Source organism: Dipodomys ordii, unplaced genomic scaffold (genome assembly GCF_000151885.1).
Source record: "Dipodomys ordii isolate 6190 unplaced genomic scaffold, Dord_2.0 Scaffold86, whole genome shotgun sequence".
Lineage (NCBI taxonomy): Eukaryota > Metazoa > Chordata > Mammalia > Rodentia > Heteromyidae > Dipodomys > Dipodomys ordii.
The window spans coordinates 818,012-843,930 of NW_012267302.1; the positions used below are offsets into that span (position 1 = coordinate 818,012).

The following is a 25,919-nucleotide window of genomic DNA, read 5'->3' on the forward strand; positions in this document are numbered from 1 at the left end:
GTTGGGGGCAGTCTCAGTAGGCCCAGTGTAGCCTTAGAATCTCCCCTTAAGAACCTTATCAGCTGAGCTTGTACTCCTAGCTATTCAGGAGGCTGAGAGCTGAGGATTGCAGTTCAAAGCCAGCCATGGCAAGAAAGTTCATGAGGTTCCTCATCTCTAATGTACTGCCAAAAAGCTGGAAATGGAGCTATAGCTCAAGTGGTAGAGCGCTAGCCTTGAGTGAAAAAGCTAAGGGACAGTGCTTGACCCCATGTTCAAGTCCCAATATTGGCACATGTGCACGCGCATGTGCGCACACCCATGCACAGGCCCTTGTGGCTTTCAGCCCTATCCCCACTGCCCCTCCCTCCAGAGCAGAAACAGTAGCCACTCCTGGCCGCGTGCACCAAGGATAGATGCATTCACAGCACATTTCTGGAAGTGGCTTCAACAGGCGTTGCCATAGCTGAGACTAACCAAGGAGCAAGGAGGTCTTTCAGGGTGGGGGGGGAAAGGGGAGAGGCGAGCTCACCCAGCCCCTGCTCTCCCCCTCCAGCTCTTTGCCAATGAGAGCGTGCTGGACCATGTGGGCTACGCCAAGGTGAAGATCACCCTCATCAATGAGAATGACAACCGGCCCATCTTCAGCCAGCCACTGTACAACATCAGCCTGTATGAGAATGTCACTGTGGGGACCTCAGTGCTCATAGTCCTGGTGAGTCTGTATGTCCTTGGGCCACTAAACTCACAAGGAAGACCCATTCAGGCAGAAGAATTCTCAACTGCTGAGCAGTTGGGGAGAAGTGCTCCATGTACCTAGAGATAGTGTTTGTTGGGATGCTGAAGTGTCTGGACTCTCCAGGATGAGGCTCCCTGGCTGGGGCTGCAGTGTGGAAAAAGAGCCTACCTGAAGGATTATGGGATTGGACCCCAGACACTTTGATTTTTCTTCCTTATATCTGACAGGGACTGGTTCTGGGTGGGCCAGGTACTCCAACTCTAATGGGTAGGTAAGGTGGCATATCTGATGAGGGCAGTCCTTACTAACTGAGCACTGCAGGTTCCCTGAAGGTATTTAGGCAGCCTTAGCTTTGCTTGGCTGGAACTTGTTCTTTAACAAGGGGACCCTCTCAGTGCCCCTTTATATCAGTTAGTACTCTTGTATGGGAGATATAGAAATCATGAAGGGGTTCAAACCCTCCCCCCCACACACACACAAAGAAGGAGGCTAGGCTCAGTGGTAGAGCGCTTGCCTTGCATGCATGAGGCCCTAGGTTCGATTCCTCAGCACCACGTAAGCAGAAAAAGCCTGAAGTGGCAGTGTGGCTCAAAGTGGTAGAGCACTAGCCTTGAGCTGAAGAGCTTAGGGACAATGCCCAGGCCAGAGTTCAGGCCCCACGACTGACCAAAAAAAAAAAAAAAAAGCTCATGCAACAAGAGCATAAAGAGATTTCAGGCATGTTTGCATCCAGGTGCTCAGTTCAACAGGATTGGTGTCTAGCACCTGACTGCTTTCTGTAGAGGCCAAGAGGAACACTAACACATGCAAGCTTACTTTTTACCAGTTGATCAACCCTAGTGTGGTGGGGTGGGGAGTTCCCTTTCAATAGTCCAGCCAATGTCCCAGAACTGAGTCTCTGCTTATTTCATCATTCTAGAACTAGCCATCATGATTCTGGTGTTGGGGAAGCCAGGAGTTGGCAGTCAGGCTGAAAATAGAGAAGGAGCGTGTATTATGAAATTTGAGTTAGATGCTGAGCTCATGTAGAAGTTGCTCAATAAATCTTTGAGGAATTTAACTCACCAGAGCCTCTCCTTATCCACAGGAGGCCCACAGAGTCCTTGCTATCCTCATTTCTGCCTCCAAGCTGACATTGCCTGCCATACTAGGTCCCCCCACTCCGAAGTGTGTTTACTCTTACAGACAGATGGTGTGGCACTGTGCTGTGCCCCCAGGCCCTTCTCGTTTGACAGTTATTAATATTTCAAACAGATGTTTAGCTAGTCAGGCCGTCAGATGTAAACAGTGAGTTGGCTGCGTCTGTTCTTTCCACCCCCTGCTTCTTAGCCCAGGAGCTCCCCCAGCCTTCTCCAAGGTGCCCCAGCAATATATCAATCACCTGCTGCCTGAAGTCCAGGGACCCTCCTCCCACTTCCCTGGGCCCAGCAGAGGGCGCATGGCAGACACTCAGGGAGCATACACAATCCGGCACTGGAATGTCAGGAGGAAGGCCATCCAGAGGAATGTCAGGAGGAAGGCCATCCAGACAGCCCCAGCCTCATAAGTCTAGCAGAGGATGGAAGGTCCCTGGAGGCCAGGGACTGTGTAGCAAAAAATTCCTGTGTGGGGTCCAGCCTTGGTGGGCATCAAGAGACCCTTGCCTGGAGTTCTCACTCTACAGTCTCGTTCTTATTGTGGGGAGAAGGGCCAAGGACATTTGCAGAGCAGGGTGAGGTTGAAGTATGAACAAAGACACCAGTACAGGGCTGGCACTGAGGAGCAGGCTGAGTGGAGCCCCTCACGCAGGGTTTTATCCATAGCTGGTGGGGGGACCTGCCTGGCCCTGTCACTAGTCCTGTTTACTCTGGCCCTGTATCCTTCCAGAGCATCTAAACAAGCTTAGCCTCCTCTGGAACTGCCAGATCCTGCCAGCCTCTAGTTGCAGACCTCCTTCACTCAGGCTCTGCTACCTCTCTCCTATCCCCCAGTGCCAGGTTCATGGGACCTTGAAGGTGCAGGGGGGTGCTGTGACAAGTTCTGGTGGGTACTGCATGTGCCGTGTCCTTCCTTCACTCTGTGCTCCCAGCTTTCATTTCATTTTCCTCATTTAAAAAATGACCTCCCTGAGTTGGCTGTAGAGAATACAACCACATCCCTGCACACCTTCCACCTCTTGGTCATACCTGCCCACCTCCCCTAGGTGCGGCCAGAGCTCCTGGCAGGTGGCTTTTTTCCTGGCCACATCCTGGCCCCACCCCTGGCCTCTAGCACCACCTGAACTCCAGCCTTGCCCTGACCCCCAGGTCCTGGCCCCCAAGATTCCCCTCCTCCATCTCAGCCTTCCTCTGCTTAGACCTAGGTCAGCTCCATGTTTCAGCTACCTTTGCTGCAAGAGAGGGGCTGGAGTTGACGCTGCCTGCTCAGGGACTGTGAAATTCCTCCTCCCTGACCTTTTCTGTGATGTTATTTAAATGTTTCATGGGCAGTTGTGTCAGAAAAAAAAATTATGACGAAAATGAAGGTATTTTAATTTGCAGTAAAGGCTGAGCAGAGCCTTCTTCAAGGGTCCTTCCCAACACCCCCTGGCACAGAGCCATCTTCAAGGGGCCTTCCCAACACCCCCAGCATAGCCCTGCCTCTGTGGCTGGTCACCTGTCATGGGGGACCTGGGTATTATGACAGTGGCTATGGTTGCCAGCCTGGGAATCCCAGTTGGGCTGGAGGCACCAGACTCATTTCCCTGCTCCCAAGACCACCCCCAGCCTAAGTCTGGAGGCCTCTTCAGCCCTCTGTTATTCCAGCATGAGATGCCACTGGGAGAGAGGAAAGAGAGGACCTAGAGCCCAACTCTGGTTGCTTGCTTGGTCAGTCCTGCATGACTAGTTCTCTTCTCTGCACCCCACAGTAAAGCAAGGAAGGCAGATTGAAATGTGCCTTTGACTGTCTTGAGACCTCATGTCCAGAATGTTCATACAAGGGGGGCAGGAGATGGCTAGGACAACCTTACAGGACTGGCACACTTGTCCTGCATTTACTGTAACTACCCACCTTACATGCCGCATTTTTTACTTCTTAGAAAGGTACTAGCATGTTCTCACTGTGCAGGTGAGGAAACTGAGTCTGTCTCAGCGAGGTTAACTAACTCTCCTGGGCCCCTTTCCCAAGGCTGGCAGATGGCTGGAATGTACCCAAAGTCCCCTGATCTTGACCATGAACTCACTGGTAGACCCTAGGTTAGACCGTGTTGGGCTATGTTGAAGACAGAAGCTAGGAAGGACTCTGTAGGGGACTGGCACTGACCCTGTGCCATGCTGGACCCTCCTGGCAGTCAGGTGAACTTATATGTCTAAGGCTAGAACAGTGGAAGTTTTCCCCTGGGTGGGAGACACCCTGCCAGGCATGGATAAGCAGGGTCCCAGGGTCCCTGTCTGATTGCCCTTCACCCTGTTAGCCGAGGGCAAGCTCAGGTCTATCACCGTGGGTCCATGACAAGCCTGGGCCTCAATTTCTACCTCTGTGGCCCCAGGGAGGTACCATACTGGAATCCTACCTGGCAGGACTGTCATCAAAATTGAATTAACTGGTTCAGGAGGACACTCAGCTCAGAGCCTGCTAGGAACACATCAGAAATGTCAGCTGGTCATGCTGGCCCTCACAGCACCACTGGGGAGTAAGGAAGGGGGCAGGGATACGACCTTTAGAGTCCTGCCCCTCATCTGGCAGCACAGAACCTGAGTCCCAGGGCGTAACTGTGCCAGGCCCTGCCTGGGGTCTCCATTTCTTCCCTGTGTTCCAGAGGACAGTGAGGGGATAGTGCCCTAGCTACCTCCCTCACCTGATACCTCCTTCCATGTAAGGACCCCACCCACTGACCCCTGGAGCTTCTTGTCTGCCTGGTTTCCCCTTCTCTAACCCTTCTAGAAGTATATGAGAGAGTTCCTAACCTTCACCACTCCTGGATCCAAATAACTCTCTTCTTCTTGGTCTCCTGCTCACCTCAGTGCTGTGTGTCCCTCCCCTTTCCCCCACAGACAGGAAACACCACTGACACCAAAGGGAAAGGAGGTGGGGTGATGTCATTGCCCTGGGCTGGCTCCAGTGGAGGCCAGCTTCAATCCTCTCCATGAGCTCTGAGGGAAGACTTCAAATGTAGCTCTTCCATCAGTTTTCAGGCCGCAGGGCTTGGCTCCTGGCTCTGAGTCTGCCAGGCATCCCCAGCCTGCAGGCTGTGGGGGATCCTGTTCCACTTCATGCTCTTGGAACCCAAGCAATCAAACTTGGACCACAGCCAGGGTCATCTGAAAAAGTCAACCTTGCCTCAATCTCAGGGGAAGCTCCCACCCTGACTCCCCAGTTGTTGTTGTCTCTGACCCCACAAAAGCACAAGGAGTTCTGTATAATCAATGGGACCTCTCTGCTACTACAGTGGACCTCTCTAGGACGAGGGACACCCAGCTTCAAGCCTTGCTTCTGGGGCTGGCTGGCTGTGAGCATGCACAGGGCTGCTCTAGCATTTGCAATGGGGTTGATGGCAATAATAAAGACTTACCTGTGTTCCAGAGAGATGGGCATTTAAAGCTCAGAGTGCATGGAAGGGCACTGGGTAAGTGACAGCTGTGATTGCTGGCACAGTGATTGTCATTCTCACTCATCACAAAGTCTGTTCCATCCCACTCAGGGGCCAGGCAGCTTCTCAGAGCACTGGCTCTGCAGCTTCCCCCCACTTCCCGTCTTCCCCCCTTCCCCCAGTCTTCTGTTCCCACTCCTGACTCCCATTCTCTTTTGGCACAGTGGCTATGAGCTTGCCTGTGCCCAGCCCTGAGTGCCAACACCTGGGCTGTGGCTTCAGGTGGGTCATAAAGCACAGGGAAAGGTATGGTGACTGCAGGAGAGAAGCAGGACTCTTCAGAAAGAGGTAAATGACAGGAGCTGCCTGGTATGGACCTGGACATAGCTCTGGTGCTCTGCTGCCACCATCTGAAATTTGTACTATATTTTTTGTTTGTTTGTTTTTATTTGCTTGTTTATTTTGCCAGTCATGGGGCCTGAACTCTGGGCCTGGGCGCTGTCCCTCAGCTCTTCAGCTCAAGGCTAGCACTCTACCACTTGAGCCACAGCGCCACTTCTGGCTTTTTTTTTCCTGTTTATTTAGTGCTGAGGAATCGAACCCAGGGCCTCATGCATGTGAGGCAAGCACTCTACCACTGAGCCACCTTCCCAGCCCAAATATGTACTATGTTTTTAAGCAAGGAGCCACTGTGTGTTGTCTTGGGCTCTTCAGCTCTTGTAGCTTGCCCTGGCTTGGGGCTGTTTATAATTCTCAGCTCAAAGAGACTCTGTCTGTCTGTGGTTTTCATGGTTCATGCTAGCTCTGAGCACAGGACCAGGCCCTGTGTCCCTATAGAGCTCATTTCCATACCCATTGCTGGGCAAAAAACACCTAAGCTCAGCCGCACAAAACCACATTTCCCCACTTATAGATCCAGTGATCAGGAATAGGAAAAAGCCGGGAGATAGTTCAGTTTTACTGCCCCTCCATCACTGGGTGCCTGGCACAGTGTAGCAGAGCCTGGGCCCCCAGCTACTGATTTCCTGTGTAAGGGACCTCTCTCATCCCGTCTGCGTTAAGCTTCCTGCTCAGGAGGTCTCCCAGATGCCTTCTGAGCCCCCTCCCCCGCTCCTGTCAGGCAGGCTCCAGAGCTTCAGACCCTACCTGGCCCAGAAATCAAGATCACCAGATTCTAGGATCCCTGGAGATCCTGGCCCTCCCTAATCCTGGAGGCCCAATTGCAAGATCAAGGCTGGCTCTGCAGGCCAGCAAGTATGTATGGCCTCTACATTGCAGAAAGCTGCTAGGGAGGACTGGCCTTGGGCTTTCCTGGGTGTTCTCAAGATCCTGTGGCCCCAGAAAGTAAGTTGTTCCTTTTCCTTCCGGAACAAGATTGTGCATTGTTTATTTGTTTTTTTTTTGTTTTTTTTTTGGGTCCGGTCATGGGGCCTGAACTCTGGGCTTGGGCGCTGTCCCTCAGCTCTTCAGCTCAAGGCGAGCGCTCTACCACTTGAGCCACAGTGCCACTTCCGGCTTTTTTCTTTTTGCTTATGTGGTGCTGAGGAATCGAACCCAGGGCCTCATGCATGCAAGACAAGTGCTCTACCACTGAGCCACCTTCCCAGCCCTGTGCATTGTTTAAAGCAAAGGGCACCTCCATGTACAGCTGCCAAGAGCCGCAGGTGACACAAGACAAGGAAGTCAGAGTCTGTCATATGGGGGTGATTATATGACATGAAGAAAATGAAGATGGTAGGGAACAGGGTGCTAAGGCATTGTATCAGTGACATGGTGGCCAGGTCTCCCACACAAAATCACTATATACATCCCAGAAGGAAGAAGGAGGAGCAAGGTCAAGGATCTGGTGGGTGGACACTCAGAGGGCAGGGTCTGTGGTCTTCTGCCCAGGGGAGAGGTTTCTAGTGAATCACATGACAGCTCTGTAAGTAACAGACCTCGGGGAGGGGGTTGGAAGGTACCAACTGGAAACTGGGAGAGCAGCTGAGGGGATAGAGGGATGCAAGGCTCCTCCCTGGGAGATGGAAGAGAGGAGAAAGAACCACGGTCCCCACCCCCCTCCTTCCACCCTGTTCTACTTTCCAAGCCCATGCGGAGGCCTGGGTGCAGGCCAAAGGTGTAGCTTTACTGTTCTCCTCCCAGGTCAGCAAAATTCATCATCTGGATCCCCTAGCTGACTGACCAGGTGGCCCAGTGCATTCAGTAACTGTGAGAAACATAGTTACCAGCCCAAACTCAAAGAATGGACTTAGAGCTGGGCACCAGTGGTTCTTGCCTTTAACCCTAGCTACTCAGGAGGCTGAGATCTGAGAATTACAGTTCAAAGCCAGCCCCGGTAGAAAAGTCCCCATGAAATTCTTATCTCCAATTAACCACTCAAAAACTAGAAGTGGAACTTGTTAGGTTTTTAAAAAAGAGGTAGCCAAGTAAGAACTGCATTAGCACGCACGTGGTATTCAGGTAAGGGGTAGGTTTATTCAGTAGACCTGCTGAGACCAGGCAAGGTTGGCACTCCACGTGGCTGGGGAAGGCCTGGGAATGAGAGAGAGCTGGGAAGAGAGGAAAGAGAGAGAAAAGAGCCAGAAAAGAGCAGAGAGAGGGGTAAGAACAGTAGCACTCACGTGGTATTCAGGTAAGGGGTAGACCTGCTGGGACCAGGCAAGGTTGGCACTCCACGTGGCTGGGAAAGAGAGAGAGCAAGAAAAGAACAGAGAGAGAGCTAGAATAGAACAGAGAGAGCAAGAAAAGAGCAGCAAGAGCAAGAGAGGAAGTGAGAGCAGAAAAGAAGAGCAAGAGCAAGAGAGCAGAAAAGAAGAGCAAGAGCAAGAGCAAGAGCAAGAGCAAGAGCAAGAGAGCATCTGGGCCTGGGCTAGGCCTTATGTAGGGTATGGGCGGGGAAAGGTGTGGCCACATCAAATTCAGACGTGACCTCAGCAGATGCAGATGTGACCTCTTCCAGGTGTCCCAGTTGCCTAGGTAACGCAGGTACTGGGTGGAGACTTTGCTGCGAGGAGGGTGGAGTCTGCTCGCCATCCAGGGGCGGACCTTACAGAACTGTGGCTCAAAGAGGTAGAGTGTTAGCCTTGAGTGAAAAATCTCAATGATCTCGTCCAGGCCCTGAGTTCAAGCTCCATGTCTTGCAAAAGGAAAGGAAAGGAAAGACAAGACTTGAGACAGACATCAAGGAGAACAAAAGTGAGACTTGAGATGATTAATGGTAATCATGCGAGACTGGTTGTTTCGTGGGCAAATACTCAGAGAGGATATACCAAACAATATATTCCCCAATTTGAAAGTCCCTTTTCTCAGTTTTATTGGGTAGTTTAAAGACTTTCACCTTTGGGGGTTGGTTGAATTTCAGAAGAGGGTATTTTCTTCCTCCTCCCACCACTTGGTTCTCCTGTAGCAGGAAGTTCTTTTGGTTTGTGCTTACTGGCACATAATTTTACCCGGGTCCCCTGCTTCCCCTGCTCATTAAACCCTTCTTCTGATGTCCTATTTGCCTACTCTGTTTATCTAAGGACTCTATGATGGTCCTATCAATCAGTAAGCTGTTAAGTCATCCTATAAGCAACTTTTCACTCAGGGTCAAATGTCTTATCTTGAAAAATGGACTGCCACTGACATGTTTTCTGCAGTCATGTCAAGTGGAAAGGGCCAGCCAGGGGTCGGCAGTCTGCCCTGGAGTCCTGTTCCTCTTCCTATACACAGGCTAGCTTGGGGCAGGTAGCTGGCTACTTGGACTCTGTATAGTGGTCAGCAGGATCCCTGTCTCACAGTGCTATGAAATGACAGAGATCAAGGTCACAGTCCAGGGTTGGCAGATAGCAAGTGCCCCCAAAGTGGTACCAGTGTCTCTGTGCCAGGCCTCCAAGGCTATGTATGGCTTTCTCGAACAGCCCTCCCTCTCCCTGCCTCTGATGCTGTTGCTTCTACCATTATGTAATGCTGGTGACAGAAATTGCCAATATGAATTATTAGTGAGCCTGAGAGATGATAACACGGCCCAATGGCTAGGCCCCATCTGGATACTTCAGCTACCCAACAAAGGGCAATGGGGCAGTTGAAGGTAAGGAAACCTAGTAGCTTGGGCTAAGACCACCAGAAGCTGTACTGGCCAGAGATGGAGGGGCTCCTCTCCTCCCTCCCAGATTCCCCACCCCCACCTGGCCTCTCGCCCCACCCCTCCTGACACCTCTCACCACTGGCATCTTAATTGATCTCATTGTTCTCAAACCCCTTGAGACCGGAGACTCCAGCTGTGCTTAAACAGAACAAAATCTCTTCCAATTTCCCCACCGTTTAAAAGAAAATTGAATTCTTTATCTGCAGCCTGGGAAGAGGAGGGGGGAGAGGGAGGAAGGAAAGGAAAAAGGAAGGAGAGAGAAAAAGGGGGTTGGGGTTGGATAGTAAATAGTAGGTCACCCAGCCCTGTTCCTAAGTCTGCCTGGAAGGTCATTGTGAACACAGCTTCCCTCATTTTGGGGTGCTTGAAGCTGTCCTTCTGGGGCTCTTAAGTGTGCTTTGGGCTCATCTCTGGTCTGATGGGCTGGGGTGCAGGGGTAGGGGGAAGCTGGGAGGAGGCTGAGCTGTTGACAGTGATTGACAGGTCAGAGTTCTTCTGTCTGTCAGGCCTCAGTGCTCCTACCAGTGTTTATCTCCTTAATCTAAATATCAATTGTAAAGGTGAAATGGGATGGAATGAGAGGCAGGACAGGTACTAAAGAGACTTCTTCCCACCTCTTCCCTGGGCTTCTGGGAGGAGCAACTCAGGACTCTTAGGGTACCAGGGGGAGTGACAGGGGTGGAGGAAGAAGCCAGCCAAAGGGGCCTGGGCAGATCTTAGACCTGTGTCTGGGTGCTGAACATCTCTGCCCAGAAACAAATTGTCGTGGGCCTTGTGTAAGGCCTGACAGCTTTCAGCGCACTGATTTTTGGCAAATTGAGATCAAAAGCCCCATTGCTGTGGGCTTTGAAGTGCTCCAGTCTCTGTCATTAGTGTCCTGGCATCCACCAAACCTGATGAGGGGAAGCTGTGTGTGTTGCTGACCTTTGCCCTTCACAAAAGCAAGAGGACAGGTGGTAACATCAAGAGGAGGCACGGGAAGCCTTGGGCACTTCATAGCATGGTGCATATAAATCATCTGTACCCATTGCAAAGAAGCAATAGGCACAGGGAAGTCATTAGCCTGCCCAGCCAGGCCCAGCCTACTACTGAGTGGCCACAACAGGATTCCAACCCAGTCTGTCTTGACGCCAAGCCCCTGCCCTGTCCCCACCCCCTCCGATGATGGAAAGCTAGATTCCCAACCAAGCAAAACTCTAGACTCCTGATAGAATCAGCCATCAACCAGGGTCCAGCAAGGCAAGGTGACCTTGAGCAGATCCAGGCTCCAGGGCCCTCCCTCAGTGTCCTCATCTGATAAATGAAAGGATTGCTAGATGCTCTCCTGGGCCCCCTGTGCTAACAACATGTGACCACCTGCCCCCAGAGAGTCCCCTCCTGAGCTGAGAACAGTGACTCCCTGTATTTCTAGCCTGTCAGAAGTCACCCTTCCGTAGGTTGGCTGCTGATTGCTCTGCTCAGGCAATTGCTCAGAGGACGCCAGAGCGAAGAAAATAGAACCCTTGGGCAAGGGGACAATGGGTAGCTATATGAGTGTCCAGTGCCAGAGTGAGTTCATAAATGCTGCCAAACCACAGGCCTGTACAAAGGCCACCTGTACTAGCTAAAGCTGGGGTAACAGGGGAGCAAGGGCCAGGAGTAGCTATCAGGACCTTGGCCCAAGTTTATACATGGAAGAGCTGGAGGAAAAGCTGCAGAGCTGGTGAAAAGCCCACAGGGGTTCCAGGGAAACTGACCTGTGAGCCTAGAAGTGGCATAACCTGACTATGCAGTCCTTGCAGGACAGCTTGGGAGCTGAGCTTCCTGTATGCTTACCTGCTTATTTGGTGTCTTTTAAAGTGGTTTTTTGTCATTGCTGTTGTTTTCTGGTGCCAGTGTTGGGGTTTGAACTCAGGGCCTAAATGCTGCCCTAAGTGCTGCTCAAAACTAGCACTCTACCATTTAAGCCACTACTCCACTTACAGCTGTTTTATTTTGATGGTTAACTGGAGATGAATCTCATGTACTTTCCTGCCTGAGCTGGCCTCAAACGGCCTCAGATCTCAGTCTCCTGAGTATCTAGGATTACAAACTTGAGCCACAGGCACCAGGCTTTCAAACTTAAAAAAAATAAACATACTTCATGGTAAAGCCTATATTTAACTTCATGATTCTTCCAAGACACCCTCACATGTAAAACCACATATATCTAGAACAAAAAAATTCTTCCCATCTTCATGCAGTAATATTTCCCAGCATCTGTGGATAAGGCTGAGGTGTTAGGATCACAGTCCGCCTGGGTAGGAAGGTCTGTGAGACTCTTATCTCCAATAAACTACTAAAAAAACTAAAAGTAGAACTGTGGTTCAATTGGTAGAGCATTAGCTTTTAGCAAAATAAGCTCTGGGATGGCACTCAGGCCCTGAGTTCTAGCTCCAGAACTGGCACAAAAACAAAGAGCTTGGCTCCTTTTCCTTTCTTCCACTGATATGTTGCCTTTATCTTTATGGTCCAAAATGGTTGCTAAAACCCCAGCTATCACACTCATATTTCAAGCTACAGGATAGAAGGAAGGAAAGAGAAGGACCTTTCCCTTCCCTATGAAGGTAGTATCCTGAAAGTACCACATAAACATCTCCTTTCCTCTTACTGGCTTTATTGATCTTGTGGCCAGGCTTAGCTGCAAAGGAGATTGGGAAATGTAGTACTTTAGCCAAGTAGCATTGTACTCACTTAAAGATCATGGGTTTCTATTAATTTGAGGAAGAGAAGGGAGAATCAGTTTTCTCCAAATAACCTGTGTGCCCCAGTTTCCTCTCCTGGAGAATGGTAATAACAATGGTTTCTTATAGATCTCTTGTGCGGATTCAACAAGATAATACATGTAAAGTGCTTAGTATAGTATCTGATACAGGAAGTACTAAACAATGACAGGCACCAACATTCAGTGCCTAGTCCCACATTAAGCATTTTCTGTATGTGTTATCTCATTGAATTATAATGACAACCTGGTAAGGTCCAAATGAGCCTCAGTGTTTTATAGATGAGATTCAGAGAAGACAGCTGGGTACCAGATGACATACCAGTGTCAGGGCCAGAGCCCCTGTCTCCAAGATGCCTCCCTGAGTGAGGCAATACAGCCTCCTGGTAGAGATCAAACTCCTCCCTGCAAGCCTGGCAAAGCTGTGGGGGCCACAGGATGACAGTATCATCTGATAAGACAGATGATATCATCTGATAAGACACTATCATTTGATAAGACAGACACCTGCAACGGTGCCCCCACCTAGCACCCCATCTAGAAGAGAAACTAGGACAAAAGCTTCCACTGTAATAAAGAGCTATAAAACAAACATCAAAAGATGGAAATTGCCAGGCACTGGTGGCTCACACCTGTATCCTTGCTACTCAGGAGGCTGAGATCTGAGGATTGTGGTTCTAATCCAGCTTGGACAGCCTGAGCAGCTGGGCAGAGTCTGTGAGACTCTTATCTCCCATCAATCACCAGAAAACCAGAAATGGAACTGTGGCTCCAAGTGGTAGAGTACTAGCCTTGAGCAATAAAGCTTAGGGACAGTGCCCAGGCCCTGAGTTCAAGCTCCACAACTAACTTTAAAAAGAGGGGGGGGGAGGGAAGGAGGGAGAGAGAAAGGGAGAGAGAGAGAGAGAGAGAATCTGTGACTCACTGATTAGCCCTTGGCCCCCTTTTCTCTGCAAGCCTCTGACCCCTCCCTCCACCTTCCACTTGTTGGGCACAGTGAGGACAGTGAACTTAGAACTTAAACATAAGATCTCCAGTCTGTGAAGACACCCTGAGTGCTGGCAATGAGGTAGTCAGAAAGCAAGAGGACCTGAAGGCCAGAACACTGGCTGCGGCTCTTCTCTATCTCTCCAATCACAGTAGACTCTTATCCCATGTGGCCCTGGGTTGCAGGGCCTCAGTTAAAAGGGCTGGGGCTACAGCCCTTTGCTGGGCTCAAAGATCATGGGTGATTTATACTTCCTGCAACAGACTTTGACCTTAATTTCTTCTGTCATGTGGGGCTGTAAAATTCATTAGGGACCCTCAGGCAGAGTGATGGAGATGTCAAGCGGGCAATCGTGTGGGTATTTAATCTATCAGATGTGTGGCTTGCCATTTAGGGAGACAACAAGAGAATGTGGAATCAATACGGTTCATTAGCGAGCAGTATGGGGGCCTAATCAGAGCCCACCAATGACAGCAGGTGGGAGGGGCGTGCCACCCAGCCACCAAGTCACCTTGGAGTGAGGGCATATCCCTGGAGCATGGGCTGTGACCAACTCCCTTCCCCCAACTAGACTTGGAGTTGTCTGTCACTTCTATAGCCCCCCCTTCTCCACCACCCCCAGGAGAGGCAAAGCCTGGACTACCCTGCTCTGATAGGAGAAGGGGAACAATGGGCAGCTGCAACCGTGTGGGGGAGGTATTCCCAGCCCTGTCATGGATGCACCCCCGGGGGGTTGATTGTACTGTCTTCTCTGTCTTCCATCTCCTGAGCACAGAAGGTCCCACTTAACTGAACTTTAGACACATGTCCATTCCCACAGCTCACAGTTCTGGCAGCCTCCCCTCTGCCTCCTCTGCTGTAATCCCAGCTTGATAACTGGCCCAGAGAGGCCCCCAAGTCCTGATTGTGCATGTCTAGCTCACTCCCAGCCAGCTACCCTCCCTCTTTCCACATTCTTAGGAAAATGGGTTTTGGCATCCTGAGTTTGCTTTGTTTAGTGATGATCAGATGTGATTTTTTTTCTTAAGTCATTCAGTGGAGTCTTCTGTCAGCCCAAGGGCATGAGAAAAGGAGAGTAGAAAGATTGGAGTGAGGCTTTTTTTTTTTCTTTTCTCTCTTTGCTGTGTGTGTATGCCTGTAGTCACTAGATCACTGGCCATGAGACCCTCAGCCACTGGTAACTGTGGGCTCTAAAAAGCAGTCATGTCCCTCATCTGGCCTGAGGGCTCTGTCCTAAGTCTACTTCTAGAAACAGAACCTTAGGACTGGAGGGGAGGAGTTTGTTTCACAGATGATCCCAGAAACACACATGGCAGAGAGGGGTAGGAGGCACTATGAAGCTCAGCAGCACTGTGGGTAGAAAAAAAATGATGAGCTCAGTTCCATGGGGCAGGTGATCTGGAAGCTTGGGAGTAAGGAGACTGGGGTTCTGATGCCTGGCCCTCAACCACAAGGTGGATCCCCATCATTCCAGCTGCTTCCCCAAGACAAAGGCAGAGAGACACAGGTCCTCACAGTAAAGCAGCACCCCTCCCCCCTTACACTCCCCTTCCCCCCCCCCTCATCTAGAGATGAGCTCACCTTAATTGTGGATTAGCCAAAAACATGAAGTTTTGACTAAGCATAGTCAGAGAACAATATTTTTTTTCTTTTAAATGAAAAGAAATTTCAGCCAGATGCTGGTGACTCACACTTATAATCTTAGCTATTTAAGAGGCTGAGATCTGAGAATTGTGGTTCAAAACCAGCCCAGGGAAGGAAAATCTATGACTCTTATCTCCAATTAATTAACTAGCAAAAAGCCAGAAATGGAACTGTGGCTCAAGTGATAAAGGGCTAGCCTTGAGAGAAAAAGCTAAGTAAAGACTCCCAGGCCCCAAGTTCAAGCCCCACAACCAAATGACTAAATAAATAAATACCTACAACAACAAAAAGTAGACAGAACACCTTAGGGGAAAAAAAAAGTCCATGTTTCTCTATCTGCCTTCATGTCTAACCTAAAACAGAATCTTAGGACCACTGTTTGATTGCAAGTCTGTTGCTTAGCATTTCTGAGCTAAAACCAGGACAGCATTAGTTCCTATCCTGTAGAGCAGGAGTGGTCACTCTATGGACCTTTCTCAGAATAGTACCTGGTCCCAGAGGGTATAACACTGTTACTAATACTACAGTTATTGGCTTCTCATCTATGAGGGAAGTTGTCTTGTTGGTTATTTTAAAGATGAAGGTCAAGATTAAGGATAGCCGCCATGCATAATGTCAGGCTCATTGCCATGCAAGGGTGTGGATTCATTATCCCTGCCTCTGAGGCAGCCCCATGCCTTTCCCTAGCCCTTACTCCAGCGAGGTAAGAGGCCCTGGGGACTCCCAGGCTACTCCTGTTCACCCTGACAGCCTTTGACATGGCATAATTGCTTCCCCTCTACAACTCCTTTAAGCTTGGAGCTGCTGGCCAGAGCAATTTGCTCCCCATCAATTTTTATTTCCAGGTTTTAAAGCAAAATAAAGGGAAGTAAAGAAAAGGGGATACAGGCGCCCAAGAACAACACTCTGTCCACAAAAACAAAGGAGCTGGAACCCTGTACCCTGTGAGCACCTGCCAGCCTTCCACCTCTTCCCTACTGCAAGACTGACATGTTAATAAAGGGGATTGAGCTGGCTTCCCTGGAATCCAGCTCCTGCTCCTGCAGGGTGTATACCACCTCCCCTTCACCTTGACCTGGCCATTGCTGCCATAGCCCAGGCTGATGGACAGGGAGGGAGGTGCTGAGCCAGAGCTCTCAGTGGTGAGAGCATGAGATCATGATGGGAGCAGGAATCAGTGCTAGCTTGCCTTAAGCTGGCCCTTGTGTACTAGGCACAGTGTAGAGCACTGACCATGCATAAGGTGGCAGTGGCTGTTTTGTTTCACATATAGGGAAAATGAGACTCAGCATGGAAGTCACTATAGTGGTTCTCCCTCCCTTCTCTCCTCCCCCACCTCTCTGTATGCATATATGCCACTACTGGGGCCTGGTTACTATCTCTTAGCTTTTTCACTCAAGGCTGGTGCTCTACCATTTGTGCCACAGCTCCACTTCCAGCATCTTTTTTGGTCAGTCGTGGGGTTTGAACTCAGAGCCTGAGTGTTGTTCCTGAGCCTTTTTGCTCAAAGCTAGTGCTCTGGCTCTTTGAGCTATAGCTCCACTTCTTGTTTTCTGGTAGTTAAAGAGATAAGAGTCTCATGAAACTTCCTACCCAGGCTAGCTTTGAACTGTGATCCTCAGATCTCAGTCTCCGGAGTAGATAGGATTACAGGCATAAGCCACCAGTGCCTGGCTTTACTTCTAGCTTTTTGATGATTAACTGCAGATAAGAGGCTCACAGACTTTCCTGCCCCAGCTGGTTTCCAACCATAATCTGTTAGGTTTTTAAAAAGAGGTAGCCAAGTAAGAACAGCACCAAGCATGTGGTATTCAGGTAAGGGGTAGGTTTATTCATCGTTCCGTGGCCCTCCACGCAGCTGGGAAAGGCCTGGGAAAGAGCTGGGAAAGAGAGAGCTGGGGAAAAGAAAGAGCTGGGAAATCGAGAGAGCTGAGAAAGAGAGCATCTGGGCCTGCACTAGGCCTTATCTAGGGTATGGGCGGAGAAAGGTGTGGCCACATCAAATTCAGATGTGACCTCAGCGATGCAGATGTGACCTCTTCCAAGTGTGCCAGTTACCTAGGTAACGCAGGTACTGGGTGGAGACTTTGCTGCAAGGAGGGTGGAGTCTGCTCGCCTTCCAGGAGCAGACCTTATATAATCCTCAGATCTCAGCCTTCTGAGTAGCTAGGATTACAGGCTCTCTTACTGATCTCTTTCTTTGCCTTCTTTCTATTACATCTACCTATCACCCCTCTGACTTTCTTTCCTCCCGAGAAGCTCATCCACTCAGGATTTGAGACATCCTGGCTTCTCTCTGAGAAAAGGGACTGCCTAACCATCACTTACAACCTCACGTCTTCCATTCCCTGGGCTGGTGTTTGTGAAAGACCATTTGTCCTGCCAGATACTAGGTCCCTCTGCTGGGGACCCTGGGGAGAAAGCAAGCTCCATTTCTGCCAGAAAGCCTTTATCCTATTAGAGAATGAGACCAAGCAACATTGGATCAATCCCTTCTGCCAGAACCATGCCTTCTACCACATCTGTCCACTGCCAAGACCTACCAGCTCCCCAGAATCCAGCCACTTTCTGGCCAACCTGATCCCAGCCTGCTGTCTCTCACCACTGCCTGTGTCGTTCTCTCTCAGCTTCTGCTTGGGCCTCTGGAGTAGACTCCTATGTTTGCAGTTAGCAAGAGTTTTCACAATAGAAACACTTTACAGGAATGAGGAAGCAGTCCCCAGGAGGGCTCGTGAAGTGTCCTCCCAGCAGCAGGCACTGCTAGTGCCAAGATAAGAAAGCAGGACCCAGCTTGGCCTAGAAGGAGCCTGAGGACTGAGTGGAGGATGAGGACATGCAGGAGAAGAGAGTATTGAGTGGAAGGCAGACTGCTGACACCAGGCAGGACAGAAACAGGCAGGTAGCTCAGAAAGCTGAGCAGCACACAGACCCTGGCTCAGGCTGGACCCAACTCTATAAGTGAGTGCTGAGGACAAAGTTTGGTCCACAACTCAGATCTTTCTCCAGTGATATTTTTGTGACTCTACACGGCGTCACAGAATCCTTTTTGAGATCCTTGTACCTAGTTTTACACCAGACCTTAGAGACTATTTCTCACCCAGAAAGAATGCAGCAAGGATAGCATAGATACTTGAACATGAGCTCCTCATGCATTTGGTTATCAGAAAGACTGGACAGAAAGCCCTCTAGAGGCTTTCTCTGTGCTTGGTTCTGTGATTGATTAGTAATGTCTGCCATGGGCACAGATGATGATGTAGGTTAGTAGCTGTCCGTTCCAGGTTCTCATTGGGCCAAAAGGCAGAAAGACTCCTTCCTTCCCTTTTCTCTGCACTCCCCACCACGAGTTGGGTCCCCATTTTCCTAACCATCTTTTCACTTGATTCTTGTACTCTACCTTGTGCTCTGAACCTCCAATAATGGACTCCCCAGTGGAAGACCTCCACATGATTAGAAGGTTTAGACCAGGCATCTGGGTTTTCCTGAATGTGCCTCTCTCCTTATGCTCCACAGACTCCCATCATTTCTCCTAGAACCTATGCTCACTTCCTGGTATCCTTGACATCCAAATCATTTGCCTTTCTTCTCTAGCACAAAGCCTCCACCATGAGTTACTCCTCTCTCAGGAGCATGGCCACCTCCAGGAACACTTGTAAAGATACTCAGAATAGCAACATCCTGCCACATTTGCCCTTGGTCCCTTTAATGCCCACCATGTTCCCTACCTAGCTTTCTTCAGGGTTATGGGGAGATCTTCCTCCATGCAAGTCTGGGTGTTTTGTAGCCTTTGGCTTCAACCTTGTGTTCGAGGAGGAAGCTTCAGTTGTGTATGCACCATAGGTGTGTGGAAGGGCACAGAAGCCCTCTATGCTACCAGGCCCCTCCGGCCGAATCCCCTCTGCTTTCCACTGGCTGGTCTGGGCCTCCCAGACCTTGCCTGTATAACTGTGACTCTCATGCAGTTTCGGGAGTTACTTAGAGGGGCTCTGTGATGATAAATGTGGAAAACATTTCCCGCGCTGCACTGGGGCTTTGTGGAGCTGTTTAAAAATGCATTCTTCCATGTAAATTTCTGCTCCATCAATCCTTATGACATGTCAAACATTGCTATTGTTTCCTGAACAAATTGTACCGTGTGCCCTTCTCTGCAGATTTGTGCATGGGAGCAGAACTGCTTGCCCACCGCCTGCCACATTGCTGGGACCTGGGGCTGCTGGGGGGAGTGGAGGCAGCTAGGCAGCTGGGCCCGCCTTGCTTCAGAGCAAAAGCTCTGCATGCATGACCAGGATGCCGGTGCTAGCAGGAAGTGACTGAGCATGCACCTGCTAGCCTGCTTTGCCTGTGGGAGAGACACTCAGATGGCTGGAAGGTGCAGTGGGGAGGGGACTGCAGGGCCCGTGTGTGTGTGTGTGTGTGTGTGTGTGTGTGTGTGTGTGTGTGTGTGATGGGAGGAACTCTGGGTGTAACCTGCTTGAGCCACACAGAGATAATGGGGTACAGGGCGTATTGGGGGGACTGTGTGAGATCTACAGAGAAAGGGTACGTGTGTGAAGAGGCAGGAGTGGGTGAGGGTGCAAAATGAGAGAAGGCATGGAAATCTATCAGGCTCCAAGAAATGTGGGTGTCTTGGCTTAGTGAAACAGCAGGACTTCTTTTCCAGTGGGGAAGGGGTCAGCCATCTACCATCCACACATAGCAGCATCCAGAGGGGCTGTTTTGGGAGAAAGACCAGTGAAGGCAGGGGTCTGAGGCCTATATGAGGAGGTGGGGATCAGTAGTGCCCAGCATCAGCAGATGGAGCTCACAAAGCTACGGGAAGCATAGGGAAACACAGGGACAGGCATGCAGTCAGATACCTTGGGGGCAGATGAATTGGGGGGTGGTGTGGGAGGTGGTGACTACTTATGGCAAAGACCAGCTGGGCAAGAGGAAGCTCACCAGAAAGGGACTGAGCTGGGAAGATCTGACCCCTGATGGCATGGTGGGTCCTTGGAAGTAGGCATGGATGTTGACACAAGTGTCAGCAAGCAGGAGCTGTGCCAGTCAGTGTCTGGGCCCATGGGATGCAGACAGACCTGGATGCTTAGGAGCTGGGTAATTCACCACAGACAGGTGGAAAGATACCTGTAGCTGGCTGGGCTGCCCAGACCTTCAGCAGACACTGGCAGACCAAGGCCAAGCATAGGCAGGGGCTAGGGATCTTGTATTTTTGTTTTTGTTTCTGTTTCTGTTTTTGTTTTTTTTTGGGGGGGTCTGTGGGAGGTGCCCATTTGGATATTAGAGGACCTGGAGGCTACATCCTGGACATACCCCTCCCTGTATGCTGAATGGCTCAGCCAATTGCTTGGAGCCCCACCCTCTCCTGGAAGAAGTAGGAGGCAGAGCCATTGGGAAAGCAAAAAGGCTTCTGCTTTTGGGAGCCATTCCAGCTTCTCCAGGATAGGAGTACCTCAGGTCCCACAACTGAGCCATAAAACTGCAAGAAAACCCCTTTCCCCGGCCCCATCTATAGACAGAACACAGGGAGGGAACGGTTAAGAGGATAAATTGGGTTTATGTCCCAGTGCTGTGGCTGTTGGACTTTGGGTCAAGTGATTGTCCTCTCTGAGCCCAAGTTCCCTTTTTCACCTGTAGAGTGGAGAAAATACAGATGTGGCTATTGAGAGGACAGAGGGAAATAAAGCACCAGAAAAGCTTGACAAATTTTGTGGCCTGCAATGAATTTCTCGGAACCAAAAAAAGCAAGGGGCAGCCTTTTACCTCCTGCTCCCTGTAGTCTGCAGAGATGTTGGGTGTTCTGACTTGAGCCTGACCAATCTGGGGAAGGGCCATTCCCTCACCACAGGCATGGCTGTTGCCTTGTCCTAACCTTTGGAATTTCCTCTCCATGTGTATTTATTTTTCCCCCTTCTGTCAGCAGAAGAAAATTACACTTCGGCAGGCATTGTCCATCACGGAAATAAGCACTGTGGACACAATTATAAAGTCCAAATGAGGGACCTCGTTTTTTGTGGTAATGCTAGCATTGGGCCATCAGAGGGAGGCCTTATAAATAAGGGCTCAGTAGTACCAGTCCTAGCTTCGTCCTCCCCCCATGTGCCCATAGCAGGGACAGGCAGTGATCAAGAAGACATGTGCTGATGGTGGGGACAGCCACTGACCTGCTCACAGGTCTTCCTGGGCTTGGAGAGACAGAGATATCCTGGGCTTCCAGGCCTCGGTACCCAGCAGTGACTGTTCTGTAGAGAAACACCTTGCCAAAGAGCCTTACCCTGCTGCCTTCAAGCCTGTCTGCTTTGTCTTTCTTGTGACTCTCACCACTGCCATGGTCTAAGTTCTCTCTCTCTCTCTCTCTCTGCCTCCCTCTCTCCTCCTCCTTCTTTCTCCATCCCTCTCTCCCTCCCTGTCTCTCTCTCTCCACCATTGTCTGGCTCCCCTGTTCCAGTGGTAGGTCATCTGCCAGTAACCATTTGTCATGCTTATGGTGATCACTTTGGTGCCTGGTCCATTAGCTGGCACACTGGAAAAGCTCAAAAAATAACTATTGAATCTGTGACTGAGTGAGAGTGGTCAGGTCTCTGTCAGGAAGGAAGATTTCAGGTATGGCAGGCATCTTCCATCTGCCCCTCCATTGCTCTATATTCTTTTCCTCCTAGGACCAATGGGTGAGTCCCTTCTCCTGCCTCCAGCTTTGGGCCAGGAGGGCTCTGACCAAGGTCAGAGCCTTGGATGTTTTAGGAGCCCCAGCTGGCCCCATGAGCTGTCTACATGTCCCATTAGCTGCTTGATACCCACCGTGGCATCTGCTGATGGCAGCAGCCCCACATGAGGAAGGTCATGCTGGCCTCCTCTGTGCCAGCTGATAGTTAGAATCATAGATTTTACGCAGTTTGGTCAAAATTGTGAGTCTTGTCGGATGCTGATGGCTTACCCCTATAATCCAAGCTACTCAGGAGGCTGGAATCTGAAGATTAAGGTTCAAAGCCAGTTCAGGCAGGAAAGTCCTACCAGGCTCTTATCTCCAATTAACCAGCAAAAAGCCCTAAGCTGAGCTGTATCTCAAGTGGTAGAGTGCCAGCCTCAAATGAAAAAGCCAAGAGCTTGAGACCCAGAGTTCAAGCCTCAGGACTGCCACACCAAAAAGAAAAGGTTGTGAGGACACACAAATAAGTTAGACAGATTCCTTCTTCAGCAGGAGGGAAGTAGGGAACAAACAGCAGTCCTCAGGAACCCTAACTGTGCTGGGTGTTCTGCAGGAGGTGTGGCCAGGAACTCTTAGGTCATGACCAGTGGACAATCAAGGAGCCACTTAAGGCAGGGGGAGTTCGGGGCTGTAGTCAGAGTTTGGACAGGGATGGGTAACCAGCAGTGAGAGAGCAGGTTAAAGAGCATCCAAGAAGAAGTGGATACAAGAAAACAAAGGCCTAGCCAGGCACCAGTGTCTCACGCCTGAAATCCTAGCTACTCAGGAGGCTGAGATCTGAGGATCACGGTTCAAAGCCAGCCCAGGCAGGAAAGTCCATGAGACTCTTATTTTCAATAAACTGGAAGTGGTGCTGTGGCTCAAGTGGTAGAGCTAGCTTTGAGCTGAAGAGCTGAGGGATAGCACTCAGGCCCAGAGTTTAAGCCCCATGACCGACAAAAAAAAAAAGAAAAGAATACAAAAGCCTGGTGTTGGAGCTGTGGCCCAGTTGGTAGAACACTAGCCAGTGAATGAAAGAAAGCATCAGATACCTAGTTCAAGTTCAAGTCTTGAAGGAAAAGAAAAAAAAATACAAAGGCTTGACACCAGGGTCTAAATCTGGAATTAATCCAGCAGGAATGTGGGATTTTTTCAGGGATGGGGTGTTTTTGTTTTTAGTTTGTATTAGTTCAAGCTCTGCTTGAACTTAGGGCCTTTCTGATCCTGCTCACTTGATCACTCAAGCCCCTCCTCCAGTCCAACATTTTACTGATTAATTAGAAATGGAATTTCAAGACTTTTCTGCCCAAACTGGCTTCTAACCTTGATCCTCTAGCTCTCAGCCTCCTAACTAGGTACGGATTGATTACAGGTTTGAGCCAGCAGTGCCTGGCTGCCATTTTCGAGCAGAGGACAACAATCACATTCGCCATTGGTTTTGATTTCTTGTCCCTGAGCCTCTTAGAAGAGCTTTGATGACTGGTGAAGAGCAGAGTCTGAGGCAGACAGGGTAGAATGGTGGCAGACATATGCTCCGGGGACAGTAGCCTGAGCACAGTTGAGATGCTTGCCTGGACCCTGAGTAGTCAAGTTCAATGCAAACCACCCAGCATGGCCAACTAGGCATCCCTTCATCTGCCCAGCCAAGAGACTCCAGGAGCCCCTGAAGGGACCAGGAGCTCATTACCCATGCATGGTTGGTGGCATGAAGAAGGTATTTGTTCTGTAGTCACAAGCCCTTGACAACTCATGTTTACCTATCTTGTGTGGGCCTCGATCACTCAGTGTGGCTGTGGGGCTTTCGAGTGGCTGCTGTGAGCAAGTTTGGGGGAAAAATGTTTGCAAGTTGTCATAACAAGCAGGGAGTCTGGGCACTGCTGCCAGGATGGGCAGGGTGGTGGGTGGGCAGTGGAGTGGCCAGGTGGGCCATACGTGCGGTATTTGCTCTGAGTACTTATCTGCCATGCAGATGTGGGTGCAAATGCAGATGTGGAGGGTGTATTTAGTGCCTAGCCACTCCCTTTACTAGCTTTGAGTTCTCAACCTAGCCTCTGGGACTCCCAGAGGAGCTAAGGGAATATTGAACGTGTACAGGGTAGACTCTAGCCCCAGCTTGAGTGGGGGAGGGGGCTCAGGAAGGGGGTGAGCCAGGCAAGAGAGGGGACCGGGATCCACAGAAGTGAGCAGTACGGTCAGAGTTGTCCTGGGCATAGTGTATGGGCATAGTGTATGGTCCAAGTCTGGGCCCAGGGTGAGCCTGGGGATAACCACAGAGTTTGAGAAGGCATGAATAGGGGGAGGAACTGTCTTTGAGGGCAGATTTGGTGCCTCATCTCCTGCCCAGCCTGCCCAGCTCAGCCCTGGCTGTCAGCACCTGCTGCCCACCCCCATGCAGAGCACGAAGGCAGCTTAACTGGCCCCCCTCTGCTTCGTGCACTTGAGAAATGAAAGCTTCCCGGCTCCTTGTTACCAGGTATACATATTTCATGTGGTCATTAGCTGGTGGCACTTAAGGACTCACAAATCTTCCCTGAGTGGGCAGTGAGAAGCCCCCAGGGACAGGGCTTGCTGTGGGGCCATCCCTGTGCACGGCCAACCTGGAGAAGGGAGGGCAGGCATGGGGGGGGGGGAGCGGGCAGGAGGAGGGGGGAAGGGGAGAAGCCAGCATCTGCTCTAAAACAGTCTCTCAAGGCTTGACACCCAGATCATGGGGGCCTGGGTCTCAGCTCCCTTGAGCCCCAGAATAAGGGGACTGCTGGGCACCCTCAGGGGTCCTTCCTGCCCTGACAGTCTGAGCACAGTTCTGTGGGAAGGCCAACTATGAAGGGCAGGAACCCTTGTGTTTGGCTAGCTCTCCACCTTTGGCTTGTCCCCTCCTTCAGATTCTTCTCTTCCTTACTTTTTATCACTTCATTTTCCCTTTCCACAAACCCTTCTTTCTAGATTTTGCTCATTCCTTTCTTTTTCAGGGATTGAGGGAGCACATACTATATGCCAGGCATTGTCTCTGCCCAGCAGTATCCCAACAGGTGGCTACTCAGCCCTTGAGCTTCCCCAGCCCTTCCTTTTGACAGAGAAGGGCACAGAGGCCTGAGGACCTGTTTTTGCTCACACAATGGCCTGGCTGGTGACAATGGCCTGGAACTGGGATATGTTCCCAAAACTGGCTCTGTACCATGGAAGCACAATATGGTAGCTATGAGCTCTTCCTCCAGAATGAGTCATGGTTATTATGTCCTAATGCTATGTGTGCTCTGTCTGTAGAACCCACACCCGGTGTTCTTTCCCCCTTCCTGTATGACCCTGGATGGGAAGAAGGAAAGGTCATGGGCAGGACCTTTGGTCTCCCCTCCTCTGGAATACCCAGGCTCCTCACCATGGTTTTGAGGCCAAGCACCATGATAGGCAGCCAAGGATCAAATCAGCTCTGATCCCTTTCTAGTTGTGGTCCCTCACTAATTCAGTTTCCCTGTCTGTAAGTGGGAGGTGGTCAACATAACTGATCCTCCCTCCTGGGGTTGGGGTAAGGATGGAGAGATAATATGTGCACAGTGCTCAAATGACAAAGTGTAGTTGTAAGGAGGGTATCTGAGTCAGGAGGCCCGCCAGGGGGCTAGCAGTGGGCTGCATCAACCCCACTTATCCAACCTGCCCCCAGTAAGCCAGGATAACTGAGCCTGGCCAGGCTGGGGTGAGGATGGAAGTCAGGCATTTACAGGAGGCAGAGCTCCTGGAAATGGCACCTTTATGAATAGCCACATTTTCTGGTTAACTAAGGTCTTAATTCTTTGAGTATAAACATATTTTTCATTTCATTCATTTGGGATAGAGAGATATTATTCACAGGTCTGCCTTCCAGAACTGAATATACTGAACACGAATTAACTTTCTCATGAAAATTCAGGTTTATTATAAAGAACATAGAATTTAATAGATTTCATAGAATCTAGGAGCTTGCTTTGAAGGGGACCTCAGAAAATACCAAGTAGAAGAAAGGTATTAAAATATATTTTTAGCCATGGAGCCTTTGTTACCATCTTTCAGAGAAGACTTGAGTGTAAAGTGGGCAGAAGTGACCCCAAGGGCAGTACAGGGCCTCTCTCGTAGCTCCAGGACAGGGGTCCAGGTCTGGAACACAAGTCTACCTAGAGCAGTGCCAGGGGTGAAGTATGTGTGTAATGTGCATAATGTGACAAGACAGAAGTGGGGAGGGAGGAAAAAAGAAAGGAATAGAGGAAGGGAGAGAAAAAGAAGGAGGGAAGAAGGGAAACAGGGAGGGAGGGAGGGAGCAAGAGAAGGAAAGAAGGAAGTGTCCTTTAGACTACAGTGTGGACTATAGCCATATTAAGGATGAAAAAGAAGCCAGAAGTCCCAGCCACAAAAGCCAACCCTCCAGAACTATCACCATCACCTAGGGGAAAGGGGAAATAGGGAGGGTCTTAAAGGCATAATATCAGATAGGGATGGGGGAGTCC

The 25,919-nt window shown here is 50.3% G+C and overlaps 1 protein-coding gene across 6 annotated transcripts in view; it reads left to right on the forward strand.

Moving 5' to 3' along the window:
* Nucleotides 1-25,919, forward strand: part of Cdh23 (cadherin-related 23) — a 323,607-nt gene that overhangs the window by 169,421 nt on the left and 128,267 nt on the right. For all 6 annotated transcript variants that reach the window (XR_001175416.1, XM_013025633.1, XM_013025635.1 and 3 more), the window contains one exon: nucleotides 536-694. Coding sequence is in view for 5 of the 6 variants with exons in the window: in XM_013025633.1 (XP_012881087.1) it covers nucleotides 536-694 (159 nt within the window). In the remaining variant the exon portion in view is untranslated. The remainder of the gene's footprint in view (nucleotides 1-535; nucleotides 695-25,919) is intronic.